Source organism: Brachyistius frenatus, unplaced genomic scaffold, assembly GCF_029030835.1.
Source record: "Brachyistius frenatus isolate BFR_SWC_R1_liver_20210118 unplaced genomic scaffold, ASM2903083v1 Contig_5, whole genome shotgun sequence".
Taxonomy (NCBI): Eukaryota; Metazoa; Chordata; class Actinopteri; family Embiotocidae; genus Brachyistius; species Brachyistius frenatus.
The window spans coordinates 7,767,758-7,789,311 of NW_027210604.1; the positions used below are offsets into that span (position 1 = coordinate 7,767,758).

At 42.2% G+C, this 21,554-nt stretch overlaps 3 protein-coding genes across 7 annotated transcripts in view; 2 read left to right on the forward strand and 1 right to left on the reverse strand.

Moving 5' to 3' along the window:
* The window catches only part of pds5b (PDS5 cohesin associated factor B), a 29,279-nt gene extending 27,427 nt beyond the window's left edge, over positions 1 to 1,852 (forward strand). For 2 of the 3 annotated variants that reach the window (XM_069720242.1, XM_069720250.1), the window contains exons 33-35: positions 115 to 198; positions 809 to 905; positions 1,012 to 1,852. In XM_069720242.1, the coding sequence (XP_069576343.1) occupies positions 115 to 198; positions 809 to 905; positions 1,012 to 1,044 (214 nt within the window). In that variant the 3' untranslated portion in view covers positions 1,045 to 1,852. The remainder of the gene's footprint in view (positions 1 to 114; positions 199 to 808; positions 906 to 1,011) is intronic. The other variant, XM_069720258.1, reaches the window with a different exon arrangement.
* Positions 1,853 to 5,977: 4,125 nt separating this feature from the next.
* kl (klotho) lies at positions 5,978 to 16,928 on the forward strand. Of its 3 annotated transcripts, XM_069720287.1 has the most exons (14): positions 5,978 to 6,750; positions 7,592 to 8,022; positions 8,107 to 8,186; positions 8,365 to 8,527; positions 9,125 to 9,230; positions 10,002 to 10,151; positions 10,773 to 11,008; positions 12,007 to 12,202; positions 12,690 to 12,868; positions 13,795 to 13,902; positions 14,216 to 14,321; positions 14,581 to 14,707; positions 15,214 to 15,259; positions 16,144 to 16,218. In XM_069720287.1, the coding sequence occupies exons 1-13, from the start codon at positions 6,034 to 6,036 to the stop codon at positions 15,243 to 15,245; spliced, it is 2,631 nt and encodes an 876-aa protein (XP_069576388.1). In that variant the 5' UTR covers positions 5,978 to 6,033; the 3' UTR covers positions 15,246 to 15,259; positions 16,144 to 16,218. The 3 variants fall into 3 exon arrangements, with proteins under 3 accessions (XP_069576388.1, XP_069576372.1, XP_069576381.1); XM_069720271.1 differs by lacking the exon at positions 15,214 to 15,259 and having other exon boundaries at positions 16,144 to 16,928; XM_069720280.1 differs by lacking the exon at positions 16,144 to 16,218 and having other exon boundaries at positions 15,214 to 15,578.
* Positions 16,831 to 20,233, reverse strand: rfc3 (replication factor C (activator 1) 3). The gene is made up of 9 exons (XM_069720296.1): positions 20,033 to 20,233; positions 19,387 to 19,524; positions 19,185 to 19,252; positions 18,913 to 19,010; positions 18,511 to 18,692; positions 18,245 to 18,381; positions 18,036 to 18,134; positions 17,544 to 17,613; positions 16,831 to 17,437 (listed from the first exon to the last, which is right to left on the reverse strand). The coding sequence occupies exons 1-9, from the start codon at positions 20,117 to 20,119 to the stop codon at positions 17,246 to 17,248; spliced, it is 1,071 nt and encodes a 356-aa protein (XP_069576397.1). The 5' UTR covers positions 20,120 to 20,233; the 3' UTR covers positions 16,831 to 17,245.
* Positions 20,234 to 21,554: the final 1,321 nt, after the last annotated feature.

The following is a 21,554-nucleotide window of genomic DNA, read 5'->3' on the forward strand; positions in this document are numbered from 1 at the left end:
CATCTTCACTCGTAACAAATTATGGGATTTCTGTTGGCAAATTTCATTCTGTTCGTCCAACTCTGAAGTGCGTTTCATTCTTTTTTTTTTTTTTTTTTGCGATCATTTGTTCAGCAGCACGGAAGCAGCGGAGGCTACACCACAGAAGAGGAGAGGGCGTCCTCCCAAATCAGCTCAGCCAGCTGCCAAGAAACCAGCGTAAGATGCTCTCGCAGCTTTCTGATCTGAAACTCTAGTGAACGTCCCATTTCACACCTGCAGGAAACAGTCAGCTCTCTGAGCTTCACTAGCTAGCCCGGTAGATTGAGGCAGGTGTCTTAAGTTCAGCAAAAACTGTAATGAATAAATCTTCTTTAATTGGTCAACTCATTCATCCATTTTGTGCCACTTATCGCGATCCCAAGTTGTATTCAATGTTTTAGATAATAAAAGGCCATATTGTTTTCCAACATACTTTTTTTTTTTGTAATGAGGGTATTAAATTGTGGGATATTAAAATGTATATAATTTACTGGACGCTGCAAAAACCGTGCTTTGTGCAAATTATCTACGAGTTTGCTGTGAAGTATGGCTCCAATGTCTGGTCATACCCACAATTCATGATGTTGCTATTGTATTTTACCGTCTCGACTGGTGATTAACCGTTCGATCAGCCAGAAGTGCTTCTTACCAACATTTGACAGCTGCTGGTGTTTGAGTCACTTTAAGATGAAAAGGTGTGTTCGACCAGGCTGCAGCTTTGCGCCGCTGCGTAATCTTCACGTTGAGGCGCTCTTAATTCAGCGCGTGTCCCCTCTGTGGTATCCAGACGTGGTGGCCGGTCGAAGGCAGCTGCCTCTAAAGACGACTCCGAGGAAGAGGACGAAGAGGAGGAGGAGGAGCAGGAGGACGAGCCAACACCGAAGGTACGGATTCAAGTATTACTTTAATAAAAGAATGCATTAGATGTGTTCAGTTTTCACGCTTTTTTTTTTTTTTTTTTTTTTTTTTTTTTTTTTTTCTTGCTCGTAGGGTCGCAAGAAGGCAGCTGGACGAAGAAGATGAGCTAAAAAAAAAAAAAAATTACAAAAAAAAAAAATGGAGGACAAAAGTCACGTCATTGAGGAATGACGCAAGAAAGCAAATATGGACATGAACTTTTTACATTTTTCATATGCCGACGTTCCTACTGTTACACAAATTTACACACTTAACATAACACCACATGCACACTACATCAGTACATCCGCATCATCAGCTGTGGGTTGTCGCTTTGTGTTGCATTGTGATGATGTTCGCCACATTAAGTAAAAATGATTTTAACAGGGGGAAAAAAAAAGAAAAAAAAAAGGATCACTCTTGTAAATAGTCTCTTATGTCTGTTTCATGTTCTGTTGTTGTGTTTGATGCTGACTGGGGGGATGCTGTAAAGCCTTTACCCGCTGATATTATTAAAGTGCTCCCATAAAGCAATATTGCTTATCAAACTCCCCTCCGTGTCCTACTTTTAAAAACTGAGATTAACCGTTATCTTTTTTTTTTTTTTTTTTTTTTTTTTTTTCTTGATAATTGTGTCATTTTCACTTAAGAAAAACAAACAATGTTTTTGTTTACAGCTCTGTATATTAATTTTTTTTTTTTTTTTTTTTTCTACCACGTTGAAAAACCTAAAAAAAAAAAAATGTCAGAAACCTGTCCAAATGTAGAGTTGCTTCTGGAAATGATAGTAGTGTGAGTTTAGGTTTGTACGTTCTGGTTAGAAGGACGTAACGAGCAACTGTGGTTGTAGTGTTTGTCACTGCTGATAAACTTGGCTTCACATCCACCCAGTCAGACCCTCCGTTGTATCAATATAATTCTCTATAAAACATGACCTGCTCAATTTCTCTTTATTTCACTTCGAAAGTCTTGGATGAAGTGGCCTCATCAGCGCTGATGCCTTCAGGTGTAACACAACTCGGGACACGGTGACAAATAGTGTTGTAAATACTGATCGTTTGAGCTACAATTCAGGGTTTCCATTAACTGAATTCACGTCGTGAGATTGGTTTGTGAGCCTTTCTTTCTTTTTCTTAGAATCCCTCTGGAAAAGTTACAGCGATTTTTATATTGGGCAAAATGTATTTGACTTCTTAATTAATCATCATTATTGTTATCAATAATGATGATAAAATTCTTTCAGGTAAGTAACCCGACTTGTACGTTTGTTATTGAAATGGCTGACCGGAGCGCCAAAGAACAGGCTGCCTCCACAGAGTCCATTACAATCATGAAATGTGTATCCAGACATGTTTGGCCTAATTCTGTTGTTTATTGATTGATGATCCCTTTTGGCCACCCCTTAAAAAAAAAATACAAATAAATCACCCGTTCTGCACTCGTGATATCCTGCTTTGACTGTGGCCACCTAACGGCAAAACAGTTGTTTAGTCCGACATAAAGTATGTTACTTTTTATTTTTTTTATTCACAGTGAATTTGATCTTTGTTCTGTTTTTAAACAACTTGAACTTCCAGTGTGTCAGAATCCACGCTTTGTGTTGCTATAGGCAACATCAAACCAGGAAGGGATTCACACAGCTTTTAAAAGTATTTAAGTCCTATCTGAGAACACATACAGGATTTTTATAGGGCCACCGGTGCTTTTCTTGCTGTGACGAGTCAAAATAGCTGTTGTTAAAAAAAACAAAGAACACCTGGGGTCATGCGTGTTAAAGCCGACACTTTTGAAATATTTTTTTGTTTTATTCAAATATTGAAAAAGCCCATGCGAGAAGTTAGCAGCCGTAACTGCTGTGGTGAAATGTTTCTTTGTTAAAAGATTTTTGTGAACTGTACATTATTCATGTGACGGATAACTAATGTTTATCCTGCAGGATGTACTTTACATTCCTCTTCACGGTCAACTCTTCAGGCTTTTTTTTTGTGTGTGAATAATGATATTTTAAGGTGTACTTTATATTGCAATGCACTACATTTTCTTAGGATTGGTGGGTAATATGGATTTGGGACGCAGCTCATGTGTTGGAATAGAATAAGTCCATAAACTGACTTCAAAGTGTTCAAGATATCGATGGTGATCACTTTGAACAATGTCCAGAAACAAATCACCATGTTTTAACAGCTGAACTCCACGAACAATCGGTTTCACGCATCTTTTTCTTATCTGTTGTCAGGCTGAAAACAAAAAGGGACGTGACGGCTTCTAAAGATTTTGGCGCCTCGCCAGCAGTTCTTTCATGCCTGTGAAAGGTATTTTCTTCATAACACAGCCCACGTGACATGTTTGATGTGGATGAAAACTCACAACTGAGTAACTAAACTTCTCTGGAGTATTTTGACTTAGTTGGTTTTTTTTTTTGGTTTTTTTTTTTTTTTTTTTGGGACCCAACAAAAAGTTTGAATGATGTTGTACAAATGTTGCCAAGCAACAGCGGCCATGAATCATGGGCTGCGTTTTTTTTTTTTTTTTTTTTTTTTTGAATGAGCACTGATTTCATTATTTACCGTGCACACCACACGCAGACATGTCCAGTCCCAAACTGTTCATGCGCTCATTTCTCAGCGACGCTCGCTGGTGTTCTTCCTGTGCTGTGTACGAGACCAGCTGGGCTCTTCATTACGTATGCACATACACTTGAGTTGTGAACTTTGCAGCGCGGCTCGACTCGATGGGGGGAAAAAACGCCCACGCACCACGTCCTATCCCTGGTTATGATCCGTGACCGGCCTTAATCGCATGCTGCTGGGCTGCCCGGCGAGTCCGTTTTCCTGCATCACAAACGCCACTTGCCTGTAGGAGCAGGTTCACTGAATGAGTACAGTCTGAGCTACACATCACTGAGCAGCAGCGTCCACACGGTGTGCAACGATCCTGCTCGAAGAGAGTGAGCGCAATGTTCGGTGAGTGGTGTGCACATATTTTAACCACACATTAGATTAAACAATCATTTCTATTAAGACTGTATTGAAGAAGTTTCTCACACTCTTGATGAGGCCTCACCTTTTTTGTTGTTGTCAAGAACATTAACAAATATTGACTATCTGACTTAATTAGCAAGTTTATTATTGATTGGACCCTCATAGAAAGTCACAGTGGATGTAAGTACACTTTCTTTTTTTCTGTTTTTTTTGTGCAGTCAAATTGGAATTGCCAGCTAAATACAAACAAACTATCCAGTCCAGAAGAGACGCAACCTGCAGGACTGTTTGGACAAACAACAAAACTGTCTGGCCCTAAATGAACCAAATCTGTTTGTAAAACTTTTTTAAATTGAAAATTTGCTTTTGTGATGTTTATTTACATTTGTAATCTCTGATCATTCGCCTATTCTGTAATAGATCATGATAAAAAAAAGTCATCCCATAGCATCTCGTCCAAAATATGAAAAACAAAGTAATACCATGTTGTCTAAATTATGAAAAAAAAGTCATATTATAGCATGACAACAATAACTAAATTATTTTATTTAAATTTCAGTCAGTTTTTTTTTAATTAATTCAATGTATTTTATTTGAGATATTTCAATTAATTTTTTGTATTCAACTTATTTTTATTTAAGTTCATTCAATTCCATTTTTTATATTAATTCAACTTATTTTATTTAACTTAAACATCAACTTCCTGTGTCACGGCGAGACATCAAACTTTGCCGCATCGCCATGGTGACGCCCTTTGACGAAGTGGCACGAACTTCTCCATATATCATCATCAACATGTTTAAGCTACTCTGACCCGAATTTAGGTTCATGTGATGAACCAGCTCGAAGTAGCGTGTGAAAGTACGAAAAAGTGTCATTTCCTGATGCCAGCAGGGGGCGCTATGACTATGAAGGGAAATTACCATACGGGTGTCTTCAGGGCCTGACTGTTATCATACCTGTAACGTTTGGAGACGGTAAGTCCATGTACATAAGATTTACAGCAATTTGTAGTTTTATGGCGAGATGCTCAAAACTTGTGGACTTTATCGGTGCGTGAAAAAAAACTTGAGACGACTGCGAGAAAGAGGTGTGGACGGAAGTGGTCATTTTTCAAAAAATACCATGCAGGCTAATGTAAATAAAATAAAAATAAATAAATCAAAGTTGTTTTTTTTGTATTCTTTCTTTGCGGCCCGGTACCAAATCATCCACGGCCCGGTACTGGTCCACAGCCCGGTGGTTGGGGACCCCTGACTTAGATGACATTACTATTTCTCGTCATCTTTCATTTTGGTTGAATTATTTAAAATTGTTCATATTCAAATTTCATCAAAGCATCAATTAAACATACTGAATGTGTAAACCGCTATACGGTTCATACATCAAAGTTGTGCATTTTAATCCGAGATGTCCCAAAACCAAGGCGACAACTTCTTGCAGCACAAACGGGCATCAGCCAGCAGACTCGCACCTCGGTAAGAGGCCTGAGTTTCCAAGCAACCGAGCTGAAAGCAGGGAGATAAGGAAGTAATGTGGACATGACTCCGCTGTTTGCATATCTTCTGCTCACGTCTCTCTTGTCCTCCCACCATCCTCAGCCTGCACGTGCTCCTGGCTGAACTTGATCCAGTGAGAGATCTAGACGAGCTTTCAGTGCTCCGGACATGTGACATTTAAAAATGAGTTATGAGATGTCCTGCCAGCTGAGGCTGCATGATAATGGTGCTGTTACTGAGATCGTATTAAGGCTTTTGCACCTGGGTCTCTCTGTTATTCTTTCCTGTGAACAGTTTATCAAAATCAGGTAAAATGCTTTGGCCAGACTGACTAAATAAATTAATACAATGCGAGCCCTAATCCTCTATCCCTTTAGGTTTGCAGAAACTAATGTCTCCCTGCTGTGCAAAAGATTGATCATTTAGGGCTCTTAACATCATGCTGTGCCTGGAGACCTTAGTGCATCAGGTGCTTTGGCTAATAATTGACAGATCTGGAGAGGCGGCGTGTGGTGGGTTCACAGCTGACTGGCTGCGCTCCACAGTCCTCTGTTTGGTCTCTGAAAGCCTCCAAGCATGGTAAGTGAAGACCTGTTTCAGAAGCTGGACATCCACCGCCAGTAGTGGCAAACATCATGAGTGCTTTGCTCGCCCTGTCGACATTTCTCGCCTTCACCTCTGCGGCTGCGAAGCCCAACGCTGGCTTGAGAACGTGGGGGCGCTTCAGTAAGCTGCCATATCCAGGAGACAAGGCGTTCCTCTACGACACCTTCCCCAAGGAGTTCACCTGGGCGGTGGGCACGGCGGCGTACCAGGTGGAGGGGGCGTTTGAGAAGGACGGCAAGGGACTCTCCATTTGGGACACTTTTACGCGCGGTGGGAACCGGATGGCCACGGGGGACGTGGGCAGCGACAGCTATCACAACATCCACGCCGACATACGAGCCATCAGGCAGCTCGGGGTCACCCACTACAGGTTCTCCCTGTCCTGGTCCAGGATATTTCCCAACGGCACCCGCGGGAGTTACAACGAAATCGGAACCAACTACTACCGGACGCTCATCAAGAGGCTGAAGGAGATCCGCGTGCAGCCGGTGGTCACGCTGTACCACTGGGACCTGCCCGATCACCTGCAGCAGACCTACGGCGGCTGGAGCAACCAGGAGCTGGTGGGAATTTTCAAGGACTACGCCGATTTCTGTTTCCAGACTTTCGGGGATGACGTGAAGTACTGGATCACCATCGATAACCCGTTTGTGGTGGCGCGGCACGGATATGGCACCGGGGTGGTCGCTCCCGGGATAAAAAATGACCCTGATCTCCCGTTCCGGGTTGGACACAATCTGCTCAAGGTGAGTGCTGCAGGAGACAACATTATACCAACTGTTTTTTTTTTTTTTAATGCTTTCTTTTTGTTCGTCAGCTCAGAAATACAACTTACAGTTTAGTGATCAAATTATTTAACTTGAAAGTCTGTGACTTATATTTATTTTACCTGAGATGTTTTATGTCTATTTGGTTTTCATCTTATTGCCTAATATATTTCTGTTGTTTTCTGTGATGTAAGAGGTGTGAAGATATTTCCTTTACTGTGTTCTGTTATTTGACATTTTTGATTATTATGAAGATCTGAGGAGCATTTTATTGTTGCAGCTTGTGGAATAATTATAACTTTATAAAATTAATTTAAATCATAATTTATAAGATGGCCCTGTGTCTGAACCTGTTTTGGATGATAGTTTGATCCAGTACTTTTCAAGTCATTGATCAATATGTTTCTTTGGATTATAAAAAAAAAAAATCACATATTCCAGTGAAGTATGAAAAAATAGATAAGCACTTCAGTAAATGTACCCTCCACTGCAGATATACTTCCTTGCGTTTATTCATCTCGTTTTACTTTAATAAATATCTTTCCCTTTTTTTTTTTTTAACCTTCTGATCATTTTGATTTTGATTTGTGGTGAGCATGATCCTTCTGTTAGACAGTTCTAGCGTTCTCGTGTTTGAATAGTCTTATTAGTTTGTCAGCTACCTTTTAAAAACACTATAAACTGCACTGACCTTGATGACTTTTCATCATTTTGTCCTCCTCACTTCATTCTCTCCTCATTTTATACCCACCATCCTCTCCAACTTCCTCCTCTTCTCCTGCTGCCTCCGTCTGTCCATCATCTCACTCTCTTCCTCCAGGCACACGCTGCTGCGTGGCATCTGTACGACCGCCACTACCGAGCTCGACAGCAGGGCAAGCTGTCCATGGCGCTGGCCTCTCATTGGATCAAGCCCAGCCGCACTCGCCTGGAGAGCCTGCGAGAGTGCCAGTGCTCCCTGGACCACGTCCTGGGATGGTTTGCCCGGCCGCTGTTCACAGACGGGGACTACCCGCCCTGCATGAAGGCCAGGCTGGGCTCCCGGCTGCCCTCCTTCACCCAGGAGGAGAGGGAGCAGGTGAGAGGAACAGCTGACTTCTTCGCCCTCTCTCACGGGGCAGCGCTGAGCTTCCACCTCATCAACGACAGCTTGAAGTTTGGGCAGCAGGAGGACCTGGACCTGAGGATGCTGCTCTACTGGGTCAACGCGGAGTATGACAAGCCGCCTATCTTTGTGGTGCAGAGTGGTTGGTAAGTCTGTCTGTTCCGCTAGGATGCTACCTCGTATCTGGTGTTTGCTGTGTTGAACCTCTTGTTTTCCCCGCTGCTCAACAGGTACGTCCTCGGCAACACCAAGACGGAAGACCCAAAACACATGTACTACCTCAAGAGGTTCATCGCAGAGGCTCTTAAATGTGAGTCCGTAGGTTCACGTCGGCTGCACGAAACGTTTCACATAAACTCGGCTAAGCAGCTTTCCATTTTCTCATACGAGCATAACCTGTTCCACATGATGTGATCTGGAAAAGAAGTCCAGTCTAACACAGCGAACCTAAATGGTTGGTCATCTGTCGTACTGTGTCTGAATTACAGCAATCATCATAGATGGAGTGAATGTGATTGGGTACACAGCCTGGTCTCTGATAGACGGCTTTGAGTGGCACAGAGAATACGGGATACGACGAGGACTTTACTACGTCGACTTCAACACTCCTGACATGAAGAGGGAACCCAAGACATCTGCCACTTTTTACAGGTACGTGTTTGACGTGTGGCCGTTTTACACAATGTTTAAATTTGGAAAGATATCTTTTGAATTTGACCAAAAAAAACATGGAATATAAATAATAATTACAATAGCACAGCAGGTGGAGATTCGCCGCACAGGAATAATACTCTGATACAGATGCAGATGTCTTGTTTATGGATGCCTCTCCTGATAAAGTCTCTTAAAGTTTTTGATCCGCTCCCTTTAGTCATCAAAACATAGATAGTGAGTCAGTTTTTTTCCCCCAAAGTATCTGGTGTTTAAATTTTAGTAAGTGTATGTCAAAACGGACATCTTATTTCTAATATTTCAAATGCAGATAATCTGACTTTTGATATTTGTATTGCCCTATATTTTAAAGAGCGTTTTAATTACCGTTAAACAATTCACTAACAAGTCACTAGCGGAGGGGGAAGCTTGGCATGACACTTTCACAGTTCTGGTTTCATTTTAGTTTTGAAGGACTTTTTATTTTTGATAAAGCTTCGCACAGAATGGAACGTGCCGTGTTTCCTCTCAACTACAGAGATATTTTTTCACGCTCAGCACAGCTTGTTCTGTCTTTTCTGTCGTCACTTCTTACAGGAACGTCATCCAGAGAAATGGTTTCCCAGAACTTCCAGAGAACAGGCCGGCACAGGGTGTCTTCCCGTGTGATTTTGCCTGGGGAGTCTCTGCCAACTCTATACAGGTGTGTGTGTGTTTGTACACAATGTCTGTTGCGGAGGGGAGGAGGAAGAGTGGGCAGTGCACGTGCATTTGTGGAAGGAAACGGAAGTCATGGTGGGTCTAATGTGCCAAAGGCAAGAGGTCGGATAATGAATGAAAAATAACCAGAATGCTTCCTCTGAGATAGGAACTTCACAAAGTATTAAACTGTATTAACTTTGGTTCAGAGATTCTGTGTAGACTTCACTAAAATTCACTGAAGTGTGAAGTTTTGTCAGCTCTGCAAAGATGGAAGTCTGTATTTCACATTAATTGTTGTTCCGCAGAATGAAGAAAGACCAATTTGACATACGGAATATCTAATTCACAACTCTAACGGACATTTTTAATCCTAATCATTATTATTATTATCGTTGTTTCCTTCGATTTAATTTTATGAAAAAAAAAAAAAAAAATCTGTGGTTCTCCCGTTGGTTTAAGTTCCGTGATGTTTATCGCATTATTGCAGTTTTCGTGGTGAAAGTCCAGTTCAGAAACAGGCACTATGACGGATCGTCTCTTAATCATAAACCCACTCGGCTGCCTGCTTAGCTAAACAGCACGGGGCCAACTGTGACAATCGATTTGCCCCATTTGGCCTTTATTTGCAGTTGTGTGTAACATGTTAGAGATTTAGCAAATGCATGTTTACACTGGTGTGTGTGTGTGTGTGTGTGTGTGTGTGTGTGTGTGTGTGTGTGTGTGTGTGTGTGTGTGTGTGTGTGTGTGTGTGTGTGTGTGTTTTAAATCATAGGTTGAGACCACTCCCAGCCAGTTTGCAGACCCCAGTGTTTACCTCTGGAACATTTCCAATAACGGAGAGCTGATGAGGCTCGAGGGCTTCAGTGCGCCACCGTTACGCCAAACCACTCACTGCGCTGATTATGCCACCGTCCGACAGCAAGTCAGTCTCCCGACCCGTCAGACATTTTGAAACTATTTTTCCACAGATAACATCTGGCACAATCGCATTTAAAGCTGTGCCAGTTAAGTGCAGATTCATCACTTTTCACCCTGAGGTAAAAGTGCATTAACTTATCTACGTTACGTCACTGATCGAGATGCCCTGCTGGGGAAAAGGTCTTATCTATCAAGCACATTCAGTTCTGTTCATGTGTAAAAGTCAGTGAGGGTTCATCTCATTGTTGCAGCTCATTCAACTCCCAACAAGAACAGCAACAACACATTGGTTTTCTCCGTTTTCCCCAGTATGTTGTTTGAATATATTTAAGGTAACTATTTGTGAAGGTCTGAGGAACAAAACATAACGATAATGCGAGTCTACAATGATTAAGAGTGTGCAGGATTTTTGTCGCAGTCACAATTATTGATCCAATGCACCTGTCGGTAACACTTTTTAATTGACAACTTTCTACATGTTTTTACTTTTGAGGGTGTTTGCATGGAAATGTATTGCTACAGCAACCAATCTTTCATATTAGAGATAAATTTTGGACTAAAAAGGTTCAAGTTTTATAGCCTATGTAACTGTTGACGTGACCTATTTATCCTCCGACCTCCTCAGGTGGATGAAATCAAGAAGGTGGGGGTCAACCACTTCCACTTCTCCCTCAACTGGTCAGCTCTGGTGCCCACAGGTGACGTAGCTCATCCCAACACCACTCTGCTGGGCTACTACCGCTGCTTCACCCGTCAGCTGCTGCAGGCTGACGTCACTCCGGTGGTCACTCTGTGGCACCACACGCGGCAGCGCAGCAGCCTGCCGGCGCCGCTGGATACCGACAACAAGTGGCTGAACAGGTGAGACGCAGCTCTGATTTGGGGGCTAAAGATTTATATGTTTCCATCAGGGTTTTATGGTATTTGATGACTGAAGGGGGAGAAAACTTTTTGTGGCTTCTTTAGTTTTACAACCTTTTCTGCTCAGTTCTGTTCTTACTATTGTTCCCCGAGGGACCTTTTCTGTTTTGAATTTATATTATTCAGATGAATGCTGAGCAGGTTTCATTACCAGGAAATCTGCTCCAGACACTGAACTAATAAGCATCCATTTATCAGCGATGGTTTATGGCAATTTACAACAGTTAACAATGTAAAAGCAAACGTGCAACGATGTTCCCAAGAACAGGGTGTCCTTGTTCTCATCTGTTTGAAGCCATCCTTTATCACTCGATGGTGTATTGTTCCTTCTCCTGTCATAAAGAAATAATACTGAACCCATGATAATGAAACAGTTTAATGTGTTGGCATTTGACTGGAAATATTTAGCAGTGTTATTATAATGGAAATCTGCTCAGCCATCATTACATTCCAGAAAAATGTAAATGGCGCTCACTTAATGTGAATATCTCCTGAGCTTTTTACAAGACACCATTTATCATCATTTATCACTTTTTTCCTTGCATGCGGGTGGATGAGTGTGTGTGAGGTTATTTTGAGCATATGTAGACTGATGATTGTTTTTAGTACATTACAGTTCCTCATGCCCCGATTTACTGTACGTATTAAGACGACTTGTATTTTCTGGCAAAGAGTCCAAAAGGCAAAATGAGTTGAGTTTACGAGACTGCGACTGAGAAATCCAGCACACGTTCACGTTTAAGAAGCCACGATTTGTGATGCTATGGCTTCAAAATTTGACTTACAAATCCTTGTAATGCAATGTAATTACCTGACACACTGGTTTGTCAGCTAATGTTTTCAGCTCTGCTGTGACTGACACATAGTGTGTGTCACATATATCTTGTCACATATGAAACACATCTTAGAGCATAAATTAAAATGTCCTTTCTTCCCAGGGAGACTCCAGAGGCCTTTGCAGACTACGCTCGACTTTGCTACAGGGAGCTGGGCGCCCAGGTGAAGATATGGATCACCCTGAATGAGCCCAATGATGAGATGGTGAGCTACCAGGAGGGCCATCACATGCTGCAGGCGCACGCTCTGGCCTGGCACGCGTACGACGACGAGTTTCGACAAGCACAGGGAGGACAGGTCAGTAGAACTGTGGTGACAAGGTCTTGGTTTTCTGTAGATTTATAAAGATGATTTTTTTTTTTTTTTTTTTATCTGTTAGACTGGATGGTTTCATATATCTGCCTCAATGTTATAATTAACGAAGTGATCTGGAAGATGCTGTTTTGTTATTTCTAAGCTGTCTTTGTTGTTCGGTTCTTACGTCAGTGTCCATACAAATATTTCCCATTCAAACAGCCGTTGCCACTACAGTGACATCTTTTTTAAAGTCATTTGTGTGTAAAAATACGTTTTTATGTTTATATTGGTTCTCGCTGTTTGATTGTAGTAGCAGTAGAAGTAATGTCAAATATAACACTTCCTTGTGTGCCGGCAGACGTGATAATGTGTTGGACGCGTTCAGCATAGCACATGTTAAAGATTTCATTGATTCGCTTTAGATTTTGTCAATAGGATGAACATTTCTGAGGTGATCTCCTGTTTTTCCTGCCCTGGGTGGTCTCAGGTGTCTCTGGCTCTGCACATGGACTGGGTGGAGCCGGCGTTTTCGTTCAGTCGAGAAGACGTGGAACCGGCCAAAAGGGTTTTAGACTTCTGCGTCGGCTGGTTTGCGGAGCCGATCTTCGGCAGTGGGGACTATCCTCTGGGAATGAGGAGCTGGCTGCGTCAGCTCAACTCACTTGAGTACAAATCTTTCATTCGCACTTCAACACTGTCACTTTGTCTTCTATAGAGTAAGCACGGCTGTTTACAGTCGCATTGAAAAGACAAAAACAGATCATCTTGGTTCTGTCATTTGATGTATTGATGCATTTATTGTTGTAACGGAACTAAAGGGTTGGATATATACTGGGACTATTCAAAGTGGTGGGATATCAGTGAGGACTGATGCTGCGGGACTGTTGAAAAATCTGTTGTCTTTAATTAGTTGGCATTTTTAGCCATCCTATGGTCTGTCGATCAGTCAGTCCAGCACTTCAGTTCAGACTGAAAGATCCTGACCACTTTTTGATTGACATGTATGTTCCTAAGTGACTTTTCTTCATGATCAGGTCAAAGTTCAATCTGTCTAATACTGTAATTGTGAAAGACTAAAGACATTCCCATCAGCCTCAGTTGCACTTTAAATGACATGTGTTAGAAGATACCTAAAATAAACAATAAACATGAACATGGTGATGTTAATATTTACCCTTTAGCACTACTGTGTCAACATACCGCTGTGCAGGGCTTATGTGGCTATAGAACTTGACTGTTGCTTATTGATGATGCATCCATATTTGTGAACTGTTTGTCTTTGAGATTATTGTATTAACTCTACAGTTTACGAGGAACATTTCCTGCTCATGCATGCTTTACCATGCAACACCAACATAACAGACAAAACTCCACTCGGTGTTCCTGATTTTGATCTAAGCTTTGCCTTAAATGTAAACCAACAGGCCCCATGATGGTTCAAATTCTGTTTTAAAGCTTTGTTATTAATATGAAGTATACGCAATTAATGGGACAAAGCCAAAGCTACTAACTTGCACTTCTTAAATACAACTTTTTTTTTTTTTTTTGTCCTCCTTTATTTAAAATGGCTTCTTTTCTGTGTGTTTCTGCAGGCTGCCGGTTTTCAACGAGGAGGACAGACTGCTGGTTAAAGGGACGTACGACTTCTTTGCCATCAGCCACTTCAGCACCAAGCTCGTGACTCATGCCAAGGAAGACTCGTAAGATAGAATGATTTATTGCCTTTATTTTGGTTGTGATACAAGTCGTACAGACAAAGAACAAGGAAGGGAGAGAGGCACATAACAAAAGTACCTGGTCAGTCAAACAGGGACATTCAGGTTAGATGTTATGCATCTTAAACACTACTTCTCTAATTGTTGTAGTTTTATAAGAATTCATTACTATCCTGGTGTTTAAGTAGCACGGGGTAGTTGGAAACACATTTGTTGTCCTGATATTGCTGAGATTATAATTTATAATAAGACAGATTTTTTTTTTTTTGGATTCTCTGCATCATCTCCACATCTGCAGCTACACCTACACCGCAATGCTCGAGGTCCAACACATGATAGACACAACATGGATCATGTCCCCGAGGCCTGTTGTTCCCTGGGGCCTTAGGAAAGCCCTCAACTGGGTAAGACTGTCACAGGATCTGTGTCACTGTTTGTTTGGATGGCCGTGATGATCGAGGGTTGAGTCATCGAGTTTTGTAAAGAGTTTAAAAGTTCTGTGTCGATCTACTTGCTACTTATGTAAATTTATTTTTTTGTCCTCGTGTCGAGGAGTTAGTTGATTTTATACCAAGTTGGACGCAAACTCTCATTATTGTTTCCGTGGAATAAACATTGAAAGAAAAATCTCGATAAAACCTGACATTGCTTTTGCTGCGTCAGGTGAAGGAGCACTACTCTGATGTACCCGTCTACGTGATGGCTAACGGGGTGCAGGAGGACCCGGCCCGCTTCACAGACAGCCTGAGAGTTTACTACCTGTACAACTACATTAATGAGGCACTCAAAGGTGAGACAAACATTTTACACTCGTATACCGAGTCCTTTAGATGTGACTGAAGTTTCCCCCCCCCCTTACTGGCCTCTGTGGAGCTTAATGATTAGACAGGCGTTTGAGGTCACTGATCCCCGAACAGTCAGCTGACTTCGAGCTCATGTATTTGCAAACACAAACATCAACAGAGATACAAACTACTCTGAAATGTAGAGTTCAGGTTACCTGCTCCAGTTGTTGAGTTTATTGGATCACACTCGGTGAAGACCAGGCCCTTTGAAACCCTGCAGCGTGGCACTGTGATGTGCGCACAGCATCATGTTGTTGCATGTTGTAGTTTGCTCTGTCGCCACTAAGTGGCAGCCATCCACAGTCTGTACAGTAAATATCTATGTAAAGTGATGTTTACACTCAACCAACCTGTGTCTAAAATAAATCAGATATGAGGTAACTTCCTCTTCATTTTTTTATGCTGAATAATTTATGAATTTTTTTTACTTTACTTTTTTTTTTTACTACAGGAGGCTGTGGCTCAGACGGTAGAGTGGGTTGAACACTAATCGGAAGGTTGGTGGTTCGATCCCCAGCTCCTCCTGTCCACATGCCCAAGTGTCCTTGAGCAAGACACTGAACCCTAAGTTGCTCCCGATGGTGTGCCATCGGTGTGTGAATGTGCTCCTGATGGCAGCACCTTGCATGGTGATCTGTCTCATTAGTGGGTGAATGGGTGAATGGAAAAACCATGTTAAAGCGCTTTGAGACCGAAAGGTGATAAAGCGCTATACAAGTACAGACCATTTACCATTTACTTGTTAAAACTGAATATGAATACCCGGACTGTGAGAGGACCACGATCGTGAAGGCCGTGTCTGACCATGACATTAGAAACTGAATATTTATAAATTTGGTAAAAGAATTAATAAATAATGACGAGGCATATTAGTTAACTGTGAATGAGTTGTTTGTTCATGCTTATTGACTGTATTAACCAATATGTGTACAATGTTAGCAGGAGGCTATGTAACATAATGTGATGTTGTGTATCATAAATATAGGTCATTTTTCATAAGTAACAATGTAACTACAATAGAGGTTTCATGATTAGGAGAAATATTTTATGGCATAAATGGGTATTTTAAAAGCCCAAAATATAGATAGATATGCTTCTCAGTCACATTATGATAGGACTTGTCCTTATAGCTGTATCTGATAAGTACTTTTTGCGACTTTTGTCAGTCTACAAACACAAGTGTTCTCGTCTCGGTATTTTTTGGTAACACTATTTTTACCTTGCATATTTATAAGCAGTGTGCAACCATTTAATAAACTACATTATAATGTAGCAGGCAAAACACTTCCTGCCCGCCACGTCTCGTTCACACGCACATACAAGTAAAGAAAATTACAACTGATTATCTTGACATGTTCTGTGTTCCCTGCTCCCTCCACAGCGTACACTCTGGACGGTGTAAACCTCAAGGGTTACTTCGCCTATGCTCTGAGCGACCAAAGGGACCCCGAGTTCGGCCTGTACGGCCAACTCCACGAGGAGGTCATCGTCAAAGCCTCTCTGGCCAACTACCGCAACATTATCCAGCACAACGGCTTCCCCATCCAAGGAGCTGCACCCCAGCAGTGCCCCGATGTGCCGCAACCCTGCCTGGGCTGCCACGTTCTGGTCAAGTGGCCTGTGGTGGGCTTCTTGACTCTGGTGGGTTCAGCGGTGCTGATCACCCTGAGCTTCATTATTTACTATACAGCCAAGAGACACAAGGAGTGTTACTAATAATATAATTTAATGTCTCATTTGTAAATGACTCTCGACAGAAATTGTTCTTGTTGTTCAGCAGTGTATACTTCGCGTTGAGCATTAATTGTAAAGGTTGTTTGGATTTCATGTAAAAATAAGATACGAGTGTTTTGACTCGGCCTTGAACCTTGTCGCATCTCCTCTACCTTTGAGCAATGTCAAGACAATATTGTCAGTATTGTCAAGCTCCTTATCATAATTTCAACATCAATAAGGTTGATGCCAAAACAATTAATTACTACGGCAAGAATTCTGTCTGTTCATGGTGATAAATATTATATTTGTTCATGTATCCATAGAGCAACATCAGACTTTTAGCATGTTGTAAACAAAGTAATTTATTGTCATGTTCTCATGTTGAATTTTGGGAAAACATCTTTCAACCGTGCAGTATATTTTTAATACAGATCGCTACTTTCCACCGCATTTCTCAGAACCGCTCTGTGTTGTCTTCTACTCGACCTTCCTTCTGTTTTACACCACTGAAGATAAAGTACAAAGTGTACAAACTGTCTATGGCGCTGAGGATTTGGGCAACAATCCTTGACACGATTCAGTAGAAATCTGTAAGACTCGTTCTGGAGGTGAATTGTGTCAATTTCACCACAATGTCTGACAGGGTATTCATGTAAATCTGTCTCAAGTCCACTCATTGTCTTACAGGGGCAAAAAAAAAGAAAAAAGAAGAAAGGTATTGTGAAATAAATGATCATCTTAATATTGGTAATTAAGTCCATTCAAAGTCAAAACATCATAGCATCCAGCCCATCCTCCATGAACTTCTTGTAGATGGCCATGAACTTGGCGATGAAGGCCTCCAGGTGGTAGATAGCCTTGTTGCCCAGCTGTAGTCTGTGTTCGTAGTAGGCTGCCATGTGGGCCACCTCCGTCTTCAGCTGACCGTCGCAGTTATTCAGCAGCTCTTTCACCAGACCCTGTTAGATGATTGAACAAGGGAAATAAATACTTAACTTTTTTTTTTTTTTTTTTTTAAATGACCGCAAGCTGTTTCAGCACTTTGATGGTGGTGGTAAACGGTACCTTCATGATAATATCAGGAGGGATGCAGTGAGTCAGCAGCTCGTACAGCCGGCCTCGAACCTCCAACAACCTGGAACAGAGACGGAAAGACGGTCATTCTGACGTAGCCGGTCCTCAAATAAATGAATGAGGTGATCCTCGTTTCTTCTGTCCAAAACTCTTCCTTTTCAAGCGGCTGACAGTTTCTAACTGGTGTGACCGCCTGACTTTGCTAAGAGCTGATTGGCTCGTGAAAAGAGGCGAGGATTTGGGCAAAACTCTTCGACATGAAGCGGAGCAACTTCTTGCCTTATGTTCTAAAACTGCCCACTGGCGACTTGACGAGCCGAGGTGGCGCCGTCGGCTCGTTTAGGGCGAGCCGAGACGGGCCAGTTTGCACCGCTGCTACTTTTCTCTGCAATGTTCTAAAACGGTTTCATCTCGTAGTGAATCTTTAGTCTGAACTGGGCTCAGCAGAACCATCTGAACCTGCTCTCTCTTTGCCTCGCGTACCTCTGAGGACTCTGCTGGCTGACGATGGCATTAGCTGTTTCTCTGAGGTAGACCTCCCAGTCCGTCTCCGGGACGTCTTGGTCCGCTGAGAAAGGATACCTGGAAAAGATCAACACCGGCTAAATAAGCAAATACCTTTTTGTTTGTACTTTATACCAACCTGCGGATAAGGCTGTGAAAGAATGCTGATAAGTTTTGGCACGACTTACTGCTGCACTCTGCAGGCCTCGCACATCAACAGGGCTTTGCGGAGGTTGCGACCAGACTTCTCACTGATAAGCTTGGCCAGCTCGGGTGGGAGGACCAAACCCTCCTTTTTACAGACCGATGTCAGAACGCTACACACCTGGAAAAAGGTGACAATGTCTTTGGTCACAAGTTATCTTATGCAGCAAGTGCACATGTTCCAAAAAAAAAAAAAAAAAAAAATGCTGATTAGTAGTTAAGAGTCTAAAGCACACCATCTTGCTCTAACCTCTTCAGCGCTCGGCAGAGGAACTCTGACAGCCAGGCAACGGCTCCGAATTGGCCCGATGACTTTGGAGGTGGAGGTGGAGCAGAGGATGAGGCGGCAGGTGGCCATGTACTTTTCCATTGTCCGACGCAAAGCATGCTGGGCGTCCTTCGTGAGTCTGTCCACCTCTGTTAGCAACACCACTGAGGAGAAAAGTGTACCAATTCTTACAAGAGTGACAGGCTTGCATCATGGCAGCTGGCTAAAACTTAACACAAAGAGCAAAGATGATCCTCCAAATTTCTATATTTACCTGAGAAAGTATCATTTCTGTCTTAAAAGAATGATTATACACCTGTAGGACATGCCCTTTATTCTATCAGCACAGCTGCTCTAAAACATGGACGACCAGGTCTTTTCTACCTTTGAACTCTCTCTGGGTGCTCGACTGGATTTGCTGAGACTGAGCCACAGTTTTGATCAACTCTTGAATCACCACACGGTCCTGGTTTCCTGCGTCACTGTACAACGCAGAAGAGAAATATTAAAACATCAAACACGCGGCGTCACATCTCAACCAAAGACGATCTCTCGGTAAGATCTTAATCTGCAGAGTAAAGGTAGCTGCAGTTGTCGTATGTACCCTGAGAAAGACGTGAAACAATTATCTGAAATGTACATTATTATTAAGTTACCTTGCGTTGACTTCCAAATGATAGTTGCTGGCTATCGTGTTGATCTCAATTTTCTTCTTGGAGGGAGCCTGTAGTCAAAAACCAGACGTGCGAATATCTCTTTAGACAATTCAAGTGTGACCTCATAAAGACTGAGAGCAGATGTTACCGGTTGTGCACCGTGCTGGGTGTTTGGCGGCTGAATTTTGGTTCCCCTTCTCACCACGACGGTCTGGTGCTCGATACGGAGCTTCTCCACTCCGGCTCCATACAGCTCCCTCAGCAGACACATGATACGGGTCTTCTTCCCTGCACCGGACGGACCGTACACCAACAAGTGAGGGAAGTCGCCACATTGAACCTGAAACAAAACGATCACGAAGAGGTTTTGGTTCTTTGGAAGAAGTTTCCTTTTCACTGTTAAAAAAAACAACAACAACAACCACTTGTGTCAGTACTTTTTTTTTCATGATGAGAGAGAGGTCACGTTTTGATGTTAAGAAAACGTCGTAAAAGAAGCACAAAACGGTAATATTAGTAAAAAAAAAAAAGCTCTTCATTAGTTCAGGGTAACTCTGTAGAAACTGTCCAGAGATGGAAGATAGTCTCTTGCGCTCTCCCCGTTAAATATGTCAGTCAAGTAAAAACACACCAGAATAATTTCCCCTGCATATTTTCCAGCCACAAATCCACGAGTGTTGTACGTTTTTCAGATGTTACCCAAGTTTCGTCCGTTTATAAAATACAAGCAAAAATAAATAAATAAATAAATAAAGTGAATGAGAACAGCTTTATTGATATTCGGCTGTAAGAAACGCCGCAGTACACGTGCGCACAGAGAGTTGGAGCGACGCAGCGTCCGTCCTTACCAGGTTTTTCAGCTTGGCCGCTTGGTCTTTATGAAAGTCCAGTTTCCCGAGGGAAGTCGGTCGATATTTATCCACCCACAAGCTCATTGTGTTGTTGACTTCAGTGGGTGTTGTCGCTCGTGTTGACAGCAGACAGCCTCGCCGCGAACCAGGTACTCTCCCGCGAAATATGTTATTCACATTCACGCGCTGCCAACTGCTTCCGCCCGAGCTACGGCGAGAGGAAGGAGTCAAAATTACTACAGCCGAGTGGGAAATTCAACTTTTTTTAAATTATTATTATTTTTTTTTTTTACTGTAGAAACAAAATAAACTGTCAGTACAGTTCTCGGTAAAGTGTGTTTTTACATCTTTAATGATAATTATTACATATATATATTTGATTTATGGAACATTTTAGCAGCAGTATTTATTTATTTATTTTTTTTTTTGCAACGCACTTGCGGTGTTGAAAGGGAAAAAGCTGGATCCTCGGCTTCACAGATGTCCATGGTGGTAAAAAAAAAAAAAAAAAAAAAAAAAATCTATGGACAATATACAGAGCATGAGGTTCCCTACGCGTTTATGCGTGTGTACGCGTATGGAAAGCAGAAAGTTCCACAATTTATTTGTCTCCTCTGGCGTCAAAGTACCCATATGTTCACACATGCAGCTGCGCTTTAGGAACAGCGGGTACACAGCGAGGGTCATTTGTCATGTCAACGTTTGTCTCCTCAGCAGTTCACGTGACATGCCCTCTGCTCGTCTTGCGTGCCTTTTTTTTTTTTTTTTTTTTTTGCAATGTCTACAAACATATGTATGCGTTTACCCCTCCTCCTCCTCCTCCTCCCCCAACAACCAGGGGCGCAAGTGCAGCATTTTAATGTCCATGTTTTCTGTTTTGCTACGAGAGAGTTGGAAAGGACGTTTTTTTTTCTTTGCTTTATCTGACGTTGAATGTTTGTTGTCAAAATTGGGATTTTGTTGTCTTTCATATTCCAGTTTACGCAATTTAGTATGAACCCAGTAGTGCCCCCTTTTTTTTATTATTATTATTATTTTTTTTCTGCAGCAAATCCTCAAAAACACGTTGACGCGCTTTCCTTCAGTGGAATTGATCTGGACAGTTAAATAGACAAGTCAAGTGTCACCTCGGCTTCTCTCTCCTTTTTCTTTGCGTGCGCGCTTTCCTTTCCCTCAACCTGACCCAACAAAGGAATGTTACACACCATATGACGCGTGTCTCGGCAGGTTAGCGTAGCTTATATTGAAATAGACGGCGTCGGTTATATTAATACAGATAAATCACCCCATGCGGTGCAGAACAGTGTGACATCTGAGGCCTGTTTCTGAAGTGCCTTCCGGGCGACATCGATGTTTATTCATATCGTTCACAACTTCCCAGTTTAGGAATTAGTGCGTCTCCTCCGCGTTGTGCTTGATTTGTGTATCGGCTGTTTAAAGAGTACGTTTGGCTCACGTGGGGGAGACATTTGAAATGATGGGGTTTCCTCGGGATCAGTGAAACATTTCATTTTGGGGT

Coding starts and splice junctions, on each gene's coding strand:
- kl (XM_069720271.1), top strand. CDS start 6,034: ATGAGTGCTTTGCTCGCCCTGTCGACATTTCTCGCCTTCACCTCTGCG. Junction 10,152..10,772: donor ATGCCACCGTCCGACAGCAA/GTCAGTCTCCCG, acceptor CGACCTCCTCAG/GTGGATGAAATCAAGAAGGT. Junction 13,903..14,215: donor ACTCATGCCAAGGAAGACTC/GTAAGATAGAAT, acceptor CCACATCTGCAG/CTACACCTACACCGCAATGC.
- rfc3 (XM_069720296.1), bottom strand. CDS start 20,119: ATGAGCTTGTGGGTGGATAAATATCGACCGACTTCCCTCGGGAAACTG. Junction 18,382..18,510: donor CTCTGCCGAGCGCTGAAGAG/GTTAGAGCAAGA, acceptor ACCTTTTTCCAG/GTGTGTAGCGTTCTGACATC. Junction 17,438..17,543: donor CTCCTGATATTATCATGAAG/GTACCGTTTACC, acceptor ATCATCTAACAG/GGTCTGGTGAAAGAGCTGCT.